The sequence below is a fragment of the Limanda limanda genome, chromosome 13 (assembly GCF_963576545.1).
Source record: "Limanda limanda chromosome 13, fLimLim1.1, whole genome shotgun sequence".
In the NCBI taxonomy this organism is placed as follows: Eukaryota; Metazoa; Chordata; class Actinopteri; order Pleuronectiformes; family Pleuronectidae; genus Limanda; species Limanda limanda.
Window position 1 is genome coordinate 22639729 of NC_083648.1, and position 16813 is coordinate 22656541.

Here is a 16813-nt window from a genome sequence, read left to right on the forward strand (position 1 = left end):
AAGTACTTTGAGTGGGCGATGAGACTGGAACAGTGCTGTATAAATGCACTCCGTTTAAAGGGACTTTATGGTCCTAGTTTTGTCTTGAGATTACATTCTGGGAGCAATTTTGTGAAAAGTAGGCTAATTACCCCTGAAGCTGTGAATAATTACAGCATTTGACCATATTTGTGGGAGAAAAATACTGACTCATGGAGAATGTTCCATTGTGAGTATGTATGAAATCTAAATACATGATGTTATATCTTTAGCAGTTTGGCAGTCGGTGAAAAACATGAATCCATCTTATTTTTGCCATCTCAACAGTGAAAATGTGATAGTATTTAATAAATTCCTCAATAATACAAGAGTTTTGCTTCTATGCAGTCTGTGCATTTATTAATATTTTGTCGTGATGATGTCGGCTGAATGCTGAGCAACAATGTCGCAGTGGAGAAACCCTAACCCAGACTGACAGCGAAAAAGCGGGAGTGAAAGACTGAGAAGCACTTAGGAGGAGAGACCCATGGAGACTGTATAAAACTAGTCCAGTGTACAAAGCGAGGTGACAGGAAGTGTTCCATCGCTGCATCCCCCTTGGCAGGCAAGTGTGGCTGAAGTGCACTAACATCAACGGGTCAGAGGCAAGGTGCGATAAGCACAGTTGTTTGTAGTGATTTCGCATTTGTGCTCTTGTGTGAAATAAAGTGTTCATGTTTGCGCTCGTGTCCGACGACGCTGTTTGCATGTAACGCTGACTGATCACACAGAAGATGGAGGTAGAGCCACTGTGTCAGCATTAACTTCTGCTACTACTTTTGTTTTTCCCCGGGGGAGGGAGGGAAGGGGAGTGGAAGGAGGTGATGGCGACGCTGGATAAATGATTGCGTGCAGATGCCCTTCCGCGACCTCTGAAGATGAACAGCTCTGACCGGGAGCTGATGATAAAGAGACGTGCTCTGCCGAGGATCAGAAAGGTATTTCATCGTTTGTCCTCCATCTGCCCTGAATTAGAACGGCAGGTTTCACTGATGGTTACTTTTTTGTGTCTATACAAACACAATCTTACACAAAATCCATGTCTCTTTGCACACAGGACACACACTCACTCACACACTCACACACTCACATCCTGATCACTTAAATTAACAGCCAGGTAAATTGCTCTGTGTGCCACAGGAGGTAAACTGTATGAGTGATTTCAAGATGGAGTTGAACCCAGTCTCTAATAACAGTCAAGGGCTTGACCCATTCATCCACCACAACTTCTTCCCAATCATTTGCTGTGAGAAAGTGCCTTTTAATAAGTGTGCGATGGTGGCAGACCCCAATAACCCCCGTGGCTCAGGGAACTACTGGGCGTTCCCCTCGGGTGCAAATAGCTGAAAAGCTGCCATTTGAATATTCTCACCCCTGAGTGAACAGACACAAAATCCTAATCATTGCATGATGATAAAAATGGAATAACTCCATCCATCCATCATCTATACCACTTATCCTTTTGAAGCTCATGGGTGGGGGGGGCTTGAGCCAATCCTAACTGACAGTGGGCGAGAAGGAGGGGGACACCGTGGACAAGTCACCAGCGCATCAGAGAGTCTCTGATGAACCTAAAGTTAAACAGTCTGCATGTGTTTGTACTGAAGGAGGAACCTGCAGAAATCCCACCTAGACACAGGGAGAACATGCAAACTCCAAACTGAAAGCGCCCAGCTTGTGTGATTACATTACATTACATTTAGCTGATGCTTTTATCCAAAGCGACTTACAATAAGGAGACTCTGCCTGCATGGTTGCCCCACAGAAGACATTTTGGACTCACAGTATGCGTTTACTCTACATCGGCTGAGGCCTTTCATAGTGTGCATTTCTCAGGATTAATGCCAGCTTCATGTTCGCATTAGGATTCAGTGGTTACCGTATTTAGAAAATAAAGTTGAATGGAAGTTGTAGTGAGCTGAAATTGAAAATGCCAGTGTGTCAGACTGTGACTTCATTTTATTTACTCATTTTCCAATCTTCACTTTGTTAATGTAATATCAGGATCTGGCATTTCTGTAGTTTAATCTATATGCAACAATAAGCAGCTAATGAGTTACATCTTCAAATTAGACATCACTGCATTCAAATGGCTGATGAGCCAAATGATTTGATATGATTATGCAAAGAATGTACGATTTGCAACTATAAAGTGATAATAGATGAGTGGAACTGCTAAACTGGCATCAAGAATAGAAGAAATGAGAGCCGCAGAAATATCTATGGGGCCTCTAAAGAGAAAAGGTTTTGAAAGATGACAGATCTGTTGCAGAGAGCATGTCTGCCACCTTAAACACAACAAATAAAGTTGTGCTGTTTACCATTTCTCTTACCAGGAATATCAAACCGTGTACAGATATTTTTAAAAATAATAACTTGAATGCCTCCTGTAGAACTTTTTCGCATTCGATCTCACAAAATTTATGACGAATTCTCACAATTCTGACACCAAATCAGCCCTAAGAGACACGACTGTTGTTGCGTTGAAGAATTCATTCCCAAATGTGTCTCGGTGCTGAATACATTATGGCCCCCGCACGTTTTCAAAGTACACACATGCTGAATAATTGCTGCGCTCCAGCACATGCTGCATCTCCAGCCTCCTTAAACCAGCGACACCACACTCACAGCCTCATCTGCCTCATCGTGTCCAATTCACATCTTGACTAGAGGGCGGCTCTTTGAGGATTTTTGCCTTAAAAACCAAGAGGGGAGGGGGGTGTTCAGGGCCCTTGAAGGCATGACCTTCCCTCACTGCCACCAATTATATCAAGGCCTTATAAAATATAGATTATGTGCCATCTCAGTGCTGACATATCGAAAGGCTCATAGCACGGGGAGTGCGCGGAGGGGAGGGGGGGCATGGGCAGAACTCAAGGAGAAGTCAGGTTGAGTGTGACTAGATGAGGAGAATACGGTAACACAAAGGATGACCTTGATGAGGAAAAGGCAACCTGCTCCGGCTGAGAAGAGAGAATGAAATAAATTAAGAGGCTTATTTCCACAGGAGTGTGTGATCAATTCAAATCTAATCAAGGCTCTTAATATTAAAACACACTGATTGCAAAGATACTCATTACTCTAAACTGCAAGCTTGACCAATAACCATGTATCATTAATGGATGGGAGTTCTGAAAAAAACAAACTGGCATTTAACTTTGTGTTAAATGCCAGTTTCAGCATGAATGTCAAGTCAAATTGTAAAAGGAAATAAGTTTCAAGCTCATCCAACAAGTGATTTCATACATTTTGGCTCAAATGAATTCCTGGGCCCTCGTGCAGCCCGCTCTCCGAAGGTGGTCCCAGACTCACTGTATATTTAAAGGCAGAAACGTGGCGTGAACGAAGATCAGGGATGATAGAAAGAGTTTGATGCCTTTCACGTCTCGCCTTCACTTTGTCTCAGACACACACGACTGAATAACAAACACTGTGAACTGTGAAAAAGTTCCTGTGGCACGAAGCGTGGCAATACAAGTAGACACATTGTGTCAAAAAAAAGAGCGTTACTTCATGAAAATTAAATTTTACCTGAATCCCATATGAGGTTCTGTTATCAACATGTAGGTCACACATGCTATTTGGGGCATATCAGGGGTAAAAAGAGGTCTCTCATCACTCTATCCTTACTCAATGAATAGTGATAGAATGAAACATACATTTCTTATTTTAATACAAATGTTATATAATATATGTAGTATATGGTTTGGGAAATGTTATGATTATGCATGATTAATGATTTGTATATATATAGATATAGATATAGATATGTATGTATTATATTACTATTAATTTGTTTGTCTGTTTGTATGACTAATGTAAAGTGTCTATGGGTATTGTAAATATATAATAAAATGTAGATGTATTATTACAGTTAATAAAGAGCTCTGAGTGCAGGCCTTGTGACACACCCACCCACTCAGAGCCCCAGTTTCCCTTCTGGGCTAACAGTCACAGCAGGTCCCAGGTTTTCTTTATAACATTAACAATGGCTCTGTTTCCTACCTGTGCTTTCCTACTGTGATGAGTCAAAAAGTCGTGCAATAATTGGAGCGCAAATTGTTTTTGAAGCGTGAACAAAGTGTGAGCGTAATATCAGCTGACAAATAAAAGAGCTACTAGGGTGGCTGCTTCACTGCAGAGCCTTTCTGGAGCTCTCCCCATAGCTGCTTTGGGACATGCACTGAACTCTGCAGGAGGTGGATGTGTGAACAAATGTCCGAGTGAAAGCCTCTGGATTTTCGGCTCCCCATAGTATAAAGTTGGCAGAGACTCCAGAGGAGCCGGGTGTGACGAGACAGCAGAAGATCCTATGCAGGATTCACCATGAGGGGCTGTAGTGAGGGTTCAAAAGAGTTCCTGCCAATTACAGGCAACACAGGTGTCAATGTGCAAAACAAAAACAAGTGACCTCCACAGAAGAGTTAACCCGTAATGTTCTACCTACACCTACATTAGTCAGTCCTGGAATGGACTGGTAACCTGTGCAAGGCGTAGTGACACCTGCAGCGACCCCGAAAAGATAAACAGTATCGCAGACGGATCGATGGATCTGGTTGAAACTCACGAAACAAACAAAAATGCAGAAACAACCGTTTCAGCTTTTGCTGTGAAGACAGTCAGCCTCCTTGAAGGTGACTCCAGGTAGGATCCTGTGTCACTTTTACAAAGTCATGAAGACACCTCAGACTTCTTAAAGGAAATCTCTCAGAAAAAGAAAAAATCCTCGGCAGCACTCTCTACTTCTGCCTTTCCCTTGTGAAACTTCTCTTCTGAACACCTAAACTCTTGTGTCAGCTTTTTCTCCAAACCTCTGAGCATAAATCTGCAGCTTTGAAGACAAACGAGAGGGGAACGGCTGCGGAGCCAGGGGTGGCTATTTCACCTTTGGCATTCTGTGTTGTGTTACATCCATCTGAATGCACGGCAATGACATACTGTGGGGTCCACATGTCACTACTTACCCATTCAGCTGAATGGCTCTTAGAATTTCAGACTCTGCTGTAGGTATGATGTGTGTGTGTGTAGCAGAAAGCAGAGGTAGTGTCATTATATTGCTGCAGGTGGAGAATAAGAACAGGTCACCCTCTCCTCCCACCCCTCGCTGGCCTTTTGACCTTCACAAATGAATGCCATCACACCAGCGCTGCTCTTTCTCTGCACGGAGAAGAAATGTCTGTTGTTCATTCACTCACTTGGTCCTATTTTTGCTCTTTTCTTTCTATCTTTCCTCTATCTTTCCTATACATACAGCTGACCATAGACTATGATTGCAGGAGGACTGCTTGACATATAGTATTGAAGTTATCCTTCAAAAAGGTTTACCCTCATCATTGCTTCTAAAACCTTTATCTTGATGATGTTTTCCTACACTTGACACATCTATTGCACTTCGTGTTGAGGGTCAGAGGATGTCACACCATGTTAAAGCCCTATGAGAAAAATTATGATTTGTGAATATGGTCTATACAATAACAATTTGATTGATGATTGATTGATACATTTCCTTTGTCTTTCTTCCCGTTATCTTTGACTTTTCTCTTCTTTTATCCATCTCTTATCCATCTCTTATCTTTCTCACTCTATTGTCTTTTATTTCTACTAAGTTATTTTTCTCTATTACCTTTCTTTTGCACCGTTATCTCCCAACTTTCATCTTGTGGGAAATCTGCTTAGCACCCTTGAGCATACTTGGTTTCCAATTAAGTCAAGATGTATTTGCCTTTCAAAAACCTCCCCTTTCCCCCATCGGAATAATTGATGGAGGTCTCCGGCCTTATGATGAATGGCTTTCAAGCCGGTACATGAATAGGAAGATGAATGATTTCACCCCTGCGAGGGCCAGAATGGGCTGGAACAAGGAATGCTGACATTGTGACAAATACACTGACCATGGCAGCCGTACCCAGCTACATTAGCAAGGGACAGAGGGGAAGCATGCCTTCATCGCAGCTCAACAGACGTTCCGCTGGCCACCGCCGCCTCTGCACGTCTGTCTTCCCTACGGACAATTACCTGAGCCTCGCAATTAACTGCCGGCACAGCAATATTGCTGAATGCCTGCCAGGAGATGGGGGGGGGAGAGGCAGTATGCCAGCTAGCTGGGGCCGAAGACCGCTGTGTCGGGACGCTTGTGTTTGTGCACTCTGGAAATGTTGAGGCCAAGAGAACAGGTGCAGTAAGGTGAGAAGATGCCCCAGGTGACTTGGTGGGGATGGTGCCACCGCGTTCTCGGCCAAGATTTCTAAGCTGAAACAAGTTTTTCCTTCGCCTTCACACAACTCGCTGTCACGCAGCGGAGAGGCAGCAAATGTTCTTAAGAACGAATTCAATGAGCGAGTGATTGGCCATCTGTTTTAAAGGGGCCAATAAGTAAGATTGTTACTGCCCTGCACAACATAATAACCATGATACATCCAGGTAGGGGGGTGACAAGATTGTTGGCAAGTACCAGGAACTGAATGATGATGCTACCAGCTGGTGAATTGTTGGCATTCAAAAAACCTTGGTACAAAAAAATGTTCTTTTTCCATTCCACGTGCCAAAACTGACTAGTTTGAAAAGTTAGAGACTACTTTCCAATATATGTATATATTTCTCTGTATGGAGATATGCAGAGGCACAGAAGGAACATCTGAACACTTCCATTGTTTGTATCTAATCCTTTCAGTCATTGCAACCAGATGACTTGTATTTATTTGCATATCTTACCTGGCATTGTTGCAACTCCTTCCTATTGCTAAGAAAAAAACTGCATAACTCACATGTTACTTTGTTAAATAGGTAAAACTAAATCCTAGAGTATTAGTTTCCAGCTTTCATTTCCCCCATAGTAACCTATGAGTAGGTGTCACCCAGCTCTATACTGTTTAAACACATCCACATCCTAATTCTGTAATGACAATGGGGAAGACTATTCACTTGAATCTGCATTTGATTATTTTTGGGCCACTTGGTGGCAGCACAAAATAACTGCAAGCACAACACTGACATATTATCATTTCCTAATTATTAATGGCAACAAACATGACCAGATTTATACATCCACTGCAAATGGATAACTTTATTTGATTCCACTGTATCTTTTTAAAAGTGTTAAATGCTTGTTAAAGTAGTTTTTGATATAAATACAAATTTTAATTAAATTGTCAGATTTTAAAGATGTTAAAGTTATCAGAACTGACATTAGCGCAACACATCAATGGCAAACAGCTAGGGGTGTGTGTGTGTGTGTGTGTGTGTGTAAGGTGTGTGTGTGTGTATGTGTTTGTGTGTGTGTATGTGTATGGGAGGTGGGTGGGTGGGGGTCTGGGGGTTAGAGGGTATGTAGACAAACCAGGGAATGTATTGATGTTGATGTATGAATGTTTATTTTGCATAGTACGTCTCCTTTAGGCCATTTATTTGATATGGTTTTTGATTTCCATATTTTGCAGCTGTAATAGGGAACACATGTCTTTTCATATAATTGATATCAGTCTGTGTTAATACAAGTGCATGTCACTTAATCGTACATATGTGGTCGTCCATTACAATAAACACAATTAAATAATTAAACAGGATCATGATAATGTTGTTTTTGTAAGGATGCCAAACATTGATCATGTCAGGAGGCTGAGTTAAGTGACTGTTGTTCTAGCTTTGTACTAAGCATGAAGACATGAGGGGTTATAATATTCAACAAACTATATCTTTCATAAAGACATTTCCACATGAGCAAGACCTTTGCAGCAGATTGACAGACTAAGGTCAGTTGTTGTAGATGGCATAATCTACAGCCACAAGAGGGACATGTGTATGGCTATAGTAAATATTGGATGAATTATTACAATAACGTCTAATACTTGTACAGCTGCTCTGGAAACAAATAATAGGAGCTTTAGTTTTGTTGAGGCAGTTTTTTCCCTTTCATTTGAATGGGAGCGTGAGGGGGAGACGGGAAAGGGAGTGGGAGTCCAGCTGCTTTCAGACATGCTCTGAACTCAGGATATTCTCCTGACATGACCCGGATGCATGTGAGAAAACGCAAATGTGCCAGTGAGAGGCCCTGGAGTTTCTCTGGAGTTTCTCTGGATGAAAAAGAGGAACCATCCACATAGAAGCCACTTACTAAATTCATTACGTCCTGCCTGCTGCACCCTGTCACCTGAATGCTCTGATGTTGTTGTGAACCTGTGTGACCGGAAAATCTCATGCTGTTTGTAGATTATGTGAAAAGCAAACTCCGGAAAAGGTCCAGACCCAAGTGGCTTAGGGCTTAGTAGTCAAACCAGGGACCTGCTGCTCAAGACATGTGGTACACACCCCGACCATTATGCTATCAGGTCACTTCCTGCGTTCTAATTTTACGGAATCAAAAGAGATTTAAACTTTGAATACTAAGTGCTGTAGTACTAATTCATTTTAGATTATGAACAATACACTCCACATACATGTTTCAGGAACAGACAGAATCTAGAGGACCAGGGACTAACCCATGTGATGTCAGAACTTTACTTCTCTGTCTGATGAATTTTCATTTTTGTTCCAAATCCCCATCTCTAGACGACTACATTGTACTTTCCACACAACTTCAAGCATCACGCTTCAGTTCTCTCCCAGCATCGGTTGGAGACAGTGCAAGAAGAAAAAACTGCACCACTGTGCCCCAGAGCACACTGTGTGCTTCTGTGGCGCCCAGCTGGATGCTTTGAAATGATATCTCATTTCATGATATTACTCTTCACTAAAGCCCACGGCTGCAGCAGCAGAGGCCCAACCCTGAGCCACGAGAGGAGAAGTGCGAGCTCTGTTCTGGCCTGTGTGAACTGAGAGCCCAGGGGCGATGTAGGGATAAAAAGGTTTGAGCTGTGCATGCAGAGGGGAGGACAGATGAGGGACAATGGGGGGGGGGGGGGCAGCAGGAGCTCTGTGACGTGACAGCAGAGGATTCATTTAGATTAGGCAGTTTTAATATCCTCTGAACTTCCCAATAAACGACCGTTGGAACCACCGCTGTTCTGCTGTCCTTTCATCGTCCGTCACCTCTGACGTTTCGAACTGCTGCAATGACTGTGTGACAGTTTAATTGCTTGTTGTTGACATAACAGCAGAGATACAAGGCCAATCTGCTCCTGTCTACTGTAAGGCAATTCACAGACAGTTACACAAGTGTGTGGAATAAGCATCGCCAGCAGGTAACATGAATGAAACATTTCCTGGAATTATGCTGAAATATAATTATTAATTCTATACCCTATAATATAGCACTGTGCTCTTGACATAAAGAAAAAGGTAATTTCCCTTGCTGGCCGAGCTGGAGGGTATCCTCCCCTTTACAGGCTCTTTATTAAATTCCAGCATGTTCTACAATTTAAATACCAGCAGTGAGGAAATAATGAGATCAATTTACACAAAACTTTTCCATTAAACTGATTTCCGTCCTATTAAGTGAGTCAATCAAACAGCCAGACCCAAGACTAGTCGGAATAATTTCAAACATTTAGGGTGGAACTAGAAAAAGCAAAGAGGAAAGTTAGGTCAAACTCAGTCGATAATGATGCATCCAGATGGACGCTACGAATCTTTGGCATTCAGGAGTCGCTTGATTTACAGCAAGCCAAGGACTTTCTCTCCTCTTTCCTCTGCCTGTGTCAGTGTTAATGGCAGCTGTTTCACACTAAAAGGATTTTTGCTGTTCAAAAATCGCTGAGCTCAAACACAGGGCCGCACTGGTAATGAAGGGAGCAACGAGGTGGCTTCTGACGGCACAGACTAACAAAATCGCACAGCTGTGGAACAGTCCAGCCCTTTATGCCACAGAAAGCCCTTGGTTGGTTATATTGATTGATTAAAGTCTCATCTTGGTATTCAAGTCGCTGTTTTTCGAACTAGCCCACGGCCTCCGGCCAGGCGCCATGAGCTTGTAAACAGAACCATAACAAATTTGAATGATGCTTCATATGCTACACGCAGAATTTGCATTGGAAAAGCAGACACTGGAGTAAAAACATTACCATTTGCAGTCAAGTAATGATTAATAAATGTGATTAGTACAGATATGTAGCTATAAAGGGCAAGTCTTGTATCCTTAATTCTTTGATAGTTATTGATTTATAGTCAAAAATGTACAGGTAAAAACAGTAAAATATAAAAAATGTGAAATCAATGATATGTAAAATTTGTTTCACATATTGTGTGCACTGACATATACAGACCACAAGGTGGCAGGCATTTTTAGTTTGGAGTTAGAGTGAAGAAGGCATAGTAAAACTTTGCTAGCACGGGTAAGATGGTAACAAATCAAAGTCGTATGTTTGTCCATGTAATGACATGCAGTTGTTCAGTGAAAGTTTAAAGTCAGACACGTGACAGCCTCACTTCTTAATATTTGGGTCTGGGCCGTCTGGGCCGTACGTTTACATCAGTTAGGTGCCGTCAGCTCAAGCAGTGCTTCACCTTTTCCAGCTTAAATAGACATGTTGCGTCTACTTTCAGACAATATGAAAGTAGAAGCAACATCTCCTTCTAACGTCTGATCGCAAAGCAGCGTTTATCCCTAAAAAAGACCACCGGATGTTTCCTGTTAGTATATGTTTTGATATGTTTTCATAACGAACTGCCCCCTTGCAGCAGGCTATTATCACTGGAAGCTAGACTGTGTAGCTGCCAAAGTTACTTATCGTTTTGTGTCCTTTTTATGGGTGAGACCATGGGGCTTGACAGGCTGGTGAGAGCAGCTTGTTTTGGACTTCTGCACATTGAGGATCAAACCTGCGAGTAGCTGAGTCACGCTGCCCTGGACTCACTCCACTGCTCTGAGATCAGGTATCTTGCACGCATTATTATACAAGACAAGAGCCCTCCCCTCCCTTCTCCCATGTGCCCTGACTAGCAGAGATACCGCTACATACTCTGGTCCCCATCAACAACTGCTGTCAGATAGAGCTATGGCAACGTGACAGTAAATCAGAGTGTCATTAACCAATTTCTGCACGCCACTGGTTAACATGGCAACGAGCAAGAGATGGTGTATGATGTGGTCAATTCAAATCCCTCATGAATACTCATACATACATTGTTGTATTATAGCAGCAGCAGTTGATGCAAAATAAACATGACAATTTCTAAAATCAATCCAAGACGTCAGACATGGAGGAGGATTAATTTCCCTTTCCTGAACACCATCATTAGTATGGACTGAGGCAGAGGAGAGCTCACCTCTTGTTGTCTGTTATGTTCACGGACACATACATAAATAAAGACACCACATTGTGAGTAAAACAACACTGATTAAAACCATATTTAACTTGATCATACAGGTGTCATCTCCACAGTGGAGGAGGGCAGGTTTTGGGGCAGGTGACTGGTGAGATGCTGGAGGAGGCACAGTGTCTCTGTGTGGCTGCTCAGTGCCACTGACAACACGGTCATGTTTGCACTGAGGCAGTGTTTGTACAAAACAATCCAAATGTAATGAATAAATTAATCAGAACTAACAAGCTTTGTTCTACAATTTAAGACATTTGATGCAATTTGATGATTATCCAACAGTAAATATCACAGGAATGAAAATAAATCAGTTTTAATATTTTATGACTGCCTGCCTGCCGGTTGCCCACAGGCCTTCACCAACAGTAGAGCCACCATGTTCATCCAAACAACTTAACACCTTTATAGTCTGAGTCTTCTTATGGGTCCAGCTCTTGCTCAAACCTTAAGAATATGAATCCCATGGAGAAATGCCCAGAACCTGTGCTTTAAAACAAGACATTAGTATTTCTGTATGGTTGTGCTATCATCTGACCCACTCTAACTTTAGTTTTTTGTGGTTTTAATGTTATTTACAATTTAAAGTGATCATTTTATCACTGTGCTGGCAAACTAGAATAAAAATGGTATGTGAGCATCCCGTGGATAGATGATATGAATCACTAAGTGATATGATTGACCGTCTCAAGCAACAGCAGCAGCAGTTTCCAATCCGTTACCTGTGGTTGGATTAGCCATGTGTCACTCAGAGCAGAGTCAGCCAATCACAAGAGACAGACACACACACAAAATGCCCTGTTCCGACTGGAGCACCAGACCAAAAAGAGGGGGTTGCATAATACTGTGTTCTGGTGTTTTTTAAACTATACATCTTCTTATGGATGTCACATCTTCAAATGAATGATCAGAAAGGGACCTTTACAACGGAAATGATTTGTGTCTTACTTCAAGCACAAAACGTCTTATAAAAAGTGTGGATGACACATGCAGTTCATAATTAAATCTGTCATTTGCTCACTGCTTCACAGCGTGTGTAGCTGATCCCCTTTCATCTCACTGGGTCATGGATTTTGTACAGTTTCTCCTGTCAACTTTATTTCTTTATTAATTCAAACATTCAAGCACTGATGTAATTACTGTAATGGCCCTCCCATTTAAAACATATTTTGTGATTATCAGTATAGAAACACTTTGCATCGCAGAACACATTTTGATGATCTTAACGCACCATGTGATCAATCTTAACCCCACCAGAGCCTTGTTATCCTCAACATAGTTTGCTTTAATTTGTTGTCTAGAGAGATGCGTTTTTTTTTAAGCAGGCCAGTGATGAAGTGCGAGTGCACAGCTGTGAACTGACGCATTGAACTATGAAATATTGTCTCGTACCTGTGAGGTATTCTGGGTCGGGCACGGGGTCTGACAGCTCCTCGTGGCACTGAACCTCAGTTGGCACCGATGCCACCACCATGCCGTCTGGGAGCTGCTGCTCGATGCCCCGGGCGAAGTTCTTCTGCCTGATGTGAGGAGAGACACAACAGGAGGTGCTGTTTAGAGACACGAGCACTCAGTCGTCTAACGCGGGAGGGGAGAGAGGAGAGAAGCATGGGGGGGGATTTAAGAAGAGAAGGAAATAGAGCGGAATGTAACAAAGGAAAAATAGGTTGATGAAGGAAAGGTGCGGAGCTCAAACAGCAGCACACAAGATACAGTCTATCAAGTTTATTCCATATCTCCCTTTTGGTGGTTTTAATGTAAATAAAGCAGTTAGTCAATCAAAGTGAATTGTTCACATATAACACAAACACAGACGTTGTACCCAAAATTATGTTTTAGGGACAATTAGATCAGTTTAAACCACCACTGCAAAGGCTTTAGCTCCAATTTAAAAACCTTTTAAAATTAATTCAGGGAAACGTGATTTAAAATGTCATTAGTTCTGTTCAGACCCCAGGCCAGATGTAAAGAACTTGAATTAATCATTTCAGCAACTGCACTGAATATGCGTAGCTTAAGCTTTTATCAAAATAAAATGAGACAATAATGGAGTAATATTTATTTAAGTTGTCATTTCAATTCAAGTATACAATGTTTTTCAATCTTTAATATGCAGCTCAAGGGCGCAGTTATAAAATGAATTCCGAGCACTTCTGTCTGCACTTTTAATTTTCTATTTACTCTGAGGTAATTTCATTTCCTTGAGTTTGTTATTGTTCTCATACAGTTGAGCACTTTAAATGCCATATCTCTGATTGACTTTCTGAAGTAAAGATGATGACGTGTAGGACATTATCACCACTGATGATTTGTATGCAACTGTTTTCAAGCCCAAGATCACATTGTAATTCAGTTTGAAAGATGAGCTCTACCAACCAGATATCTTCCAAAAAACCCACGTAGGAGGAAATATTATTTTGGCAATTTCAGTTGCAAAAGGCTCAATATATTGTTCAATACTGTTCAATTTAAATTCTTCATAATTACAGCATCTGTTCAATGCAAAATTGTTAGCTTCTCAGTCCGACGACAGGTTCTTCCGCAGAGCTGCTACTGCCAGTGCTAATTATTTCCATAGGGGTTGCCTTGAAAATGGCCATAAATGTGATTACTGTGAATACTTGTATAAAAGTAGTCCTATGTACTCAAATAAATACCAGTATTACACAGTATAAAGCCGTTCATCTTCTGCCATCAACCTTTTTTTAACAAATGAATGGTATTTAACTAGTTAATGGTAATAAGTCAACAGAAAATGCTGGAATGCTTTAACTTTGGAAACGGGTGTAGGAAGTGTTGCAAATCTTTATGTTTGTGACATATTCGACAAACACACATATTTGCAACACCACCCACGTACCCGTTTCAAAGTAAAAGCACTTCAGTGTTTCTGGGAATTTATTTAAACAAGGCTATAATCGTTTTCGCAAGATGGGAAGTTTCACGTCTTCATTCCGTATTGTCCTGGCATTTAATCGAGTACATAACCATTTATTTAAGGAAATACAGCTGATATAAGAGCAGAACTGCTGCCAGTGTGGACAATTGACAACCGCACGGCTCAGCTGTTACGTGCATGCACAGCACAACTGCAGCCAGTGTGTCCCGAGCGTTAAGGGGATTCCCAGTGTGCTGTTGGTTAGCCCTGCTGTAGGAGATGACATGTGCAGGTTGGACTGACAGCACGCTGCCTCAGCCCTGCAGACTACAAGGCGCTGTTCGCCTGTATATACAAATTGTATCAATATTGAACATATCACGTCACACATATGTCCAAGTCACGCTAAATTACACACAGTACTTCCTTGGGCTCTTACAAAATACAGATGTCAAGTGTAAGGCTTATGAGAGGAAACATTCTCAAGATATACAAACCACATAAAGACAGGCAGAGATTTGTGGAATTAGTAGACTGATGAGACCAAATTGGAAAACCTTGTAAGACCATACAATGTCACCAGGGCACTAAACAAATCCAAGACTCAAGTTGAGCTTCTGAATTCCCATGATATAATGCGAACTTTTGACGTTGTTTGTAAATGCCATTGTAAATGCCACTGTAGAATTATGTGTCAGAAAATATAAATCATTTTCACATGACAACCTTCATTAAAAGGAGTCAGGCGAAAGAGTCCGAGGGAAATGAAGCCAGGCTGAAGGCGGGAGTAGATCAAAGCTGGAAAGGTAACTGCTCCTCTAAAAAGGCAGATTGCAGAAATACTTCATGGCAGATCATTAATGGAAGATCAATACAGCGTAGCAATTACCTAGGACTGTGAACAGACAAAGTTTCACATTAACCACCTCATTTTTCATAATGTTGATTGTTCCGCTGCGTGGTGACTCATCTTCAGTCTGAGAGCTGACATCCCTCATTTGTCTGTTGTTGCCATTGACTCCTGGTTGAACTCGTTTTGTTTACTCCGAAGCTCTTTGTCTCAACAGTGGTTTGATTCACAACGGTTCACAAACCAATGACTTCTATGAATCAGTACCTCAAGTCATTCAGGAATCCTGGGACCAAAGTTGACGAGAATACATCTTTCCATCCTCTCATTATTTAGACTGCAGATTCACGATTTATAAATGTACTGGATAATCGTACATATAAACGTTTTTTCTCATGTTACGCATAGTATTTGATCCAGACATTTGTACTTTGTACAGTGTCACTCAGTGTCACAATTCCAAGATATTCACAAGGTAGATAAACTTGCTGGAAGCCAGTGTAAAGAGGCTAAAGTATCATTATCTGCGGGAAGAACATTTCTCCTGTCTGTAGTTCTGTGTGTGTGTGTGTGTGTGTGTGTGTGTGTGCGTTTGTGTGTGTGTGTGTGTGTGCATGTGTGCGTGTGTGTGCTCCTCATACATGTATTTAGTTATTAATCGATGGTGTCGTATCATGAATGCGGATCATTCCGTCACGTCCCAAATGTTTGACTCTTTTTTTAATGTGTTTGAATAAACTCTTGAGCGAATCAACAAACACAGTAAACTTCAGACTGGTTCAAGTCCTAATTATTTCTGATTAGAGATGGTGTTTATTGTTAAAACGTAAAGTGAGGGCAGATCTTTGTGGGAGTGAGGAGGGAGGACATGCAGTATTGTTCGTGAATGCTGCCATTGGGGAAAGTATTAACCAAATTAACCAATATGAGCAAGGTTATGTCGGTTCGAGGTTATAAATGCTGGTTTCTATACATTTGGGGTTAATTGCTGAGGTTAATAGCCCTGGTTGTTTTGGCCACCGTTCACTGATTATGGACAATTTTCCCTCAGCAAAGTAAATTGTCTAGAAATTCAGCATCACAACCCTGACATGGCTGATCAGCTGAAAACAAACCAAGAGTTAAGACAGATTGTTGAAGTAAAACGTATAATGCCAATTCTTTGTAGGGGTGGGACTGATCTGAAAACACATATCTACAATCTTGTATCCGAGCAAGCTGTAACTATTTCTTTCTTTTAAAAAGTTTGCTTCATAAAAGATGTTTTTTCTACCAACCACTCTGCTGGTCTTTCTTCTTTGCCAGGTCGCCCCTATCTCATAGTTTACCTTCATTTATCTCACTGTTTGACATTTCTGATTTACAATTTTGATAGTTTATTCTGACCTCACCTTTTACTACTGCTCTGATTGATGTGTGTGCCTGTTCGACTGACAGCATGTGTACAAAGCCAAGCTTTGGTAGACATTAATTTTAACACCATTGACTTTTCTGAGGTAAGCACATCATATTTTCATCCATAGATTTGTACAGTTCCCACACAGTCTAGACATCTGTGGATGACTCATGTGCTGCCGTTTATTTTGCTCTCAAATTTCAAGTTACCACTTCCTGTATGCTGGGAATATTTCCCTCCAGTAATGGTTACCGACACCAGTTATTAAATTAAGAATATAAGATCTACAGCATCTCACTTAGACTGTATGGACGTTCTTTACAGTAACAGTCGCATTGAAGACAAAAAGCCTTGCACTTTTAAGATGTGCATACAAGGGTTCATTAAAAACATGGCATCTTCAATGTCTGATACTGGATTTCCT

General features: G+C 41.4%; 1 protein-coding gene across 1 annotated transcript in view; it reads right to left on the reverse strand.

Annotated features, from left to right (window-relative positions):
• The window catches only part of astn1 (astrotactin 1), a 406706-nt gene that overhangs the window by 181349 nt on the left and 208544 nt on the right, over positions 1–16813 (reverse strand). The window contains exon 16 of the mRNA XM_061084738.1: positions 12658–12785. Coding sequence (XP_060940721.1) covers positions 12658–12785 — 128 coding nt within the window. The remainder of the gene's footprint in view (positions 1–12657; positions 12786–16813) is intronic.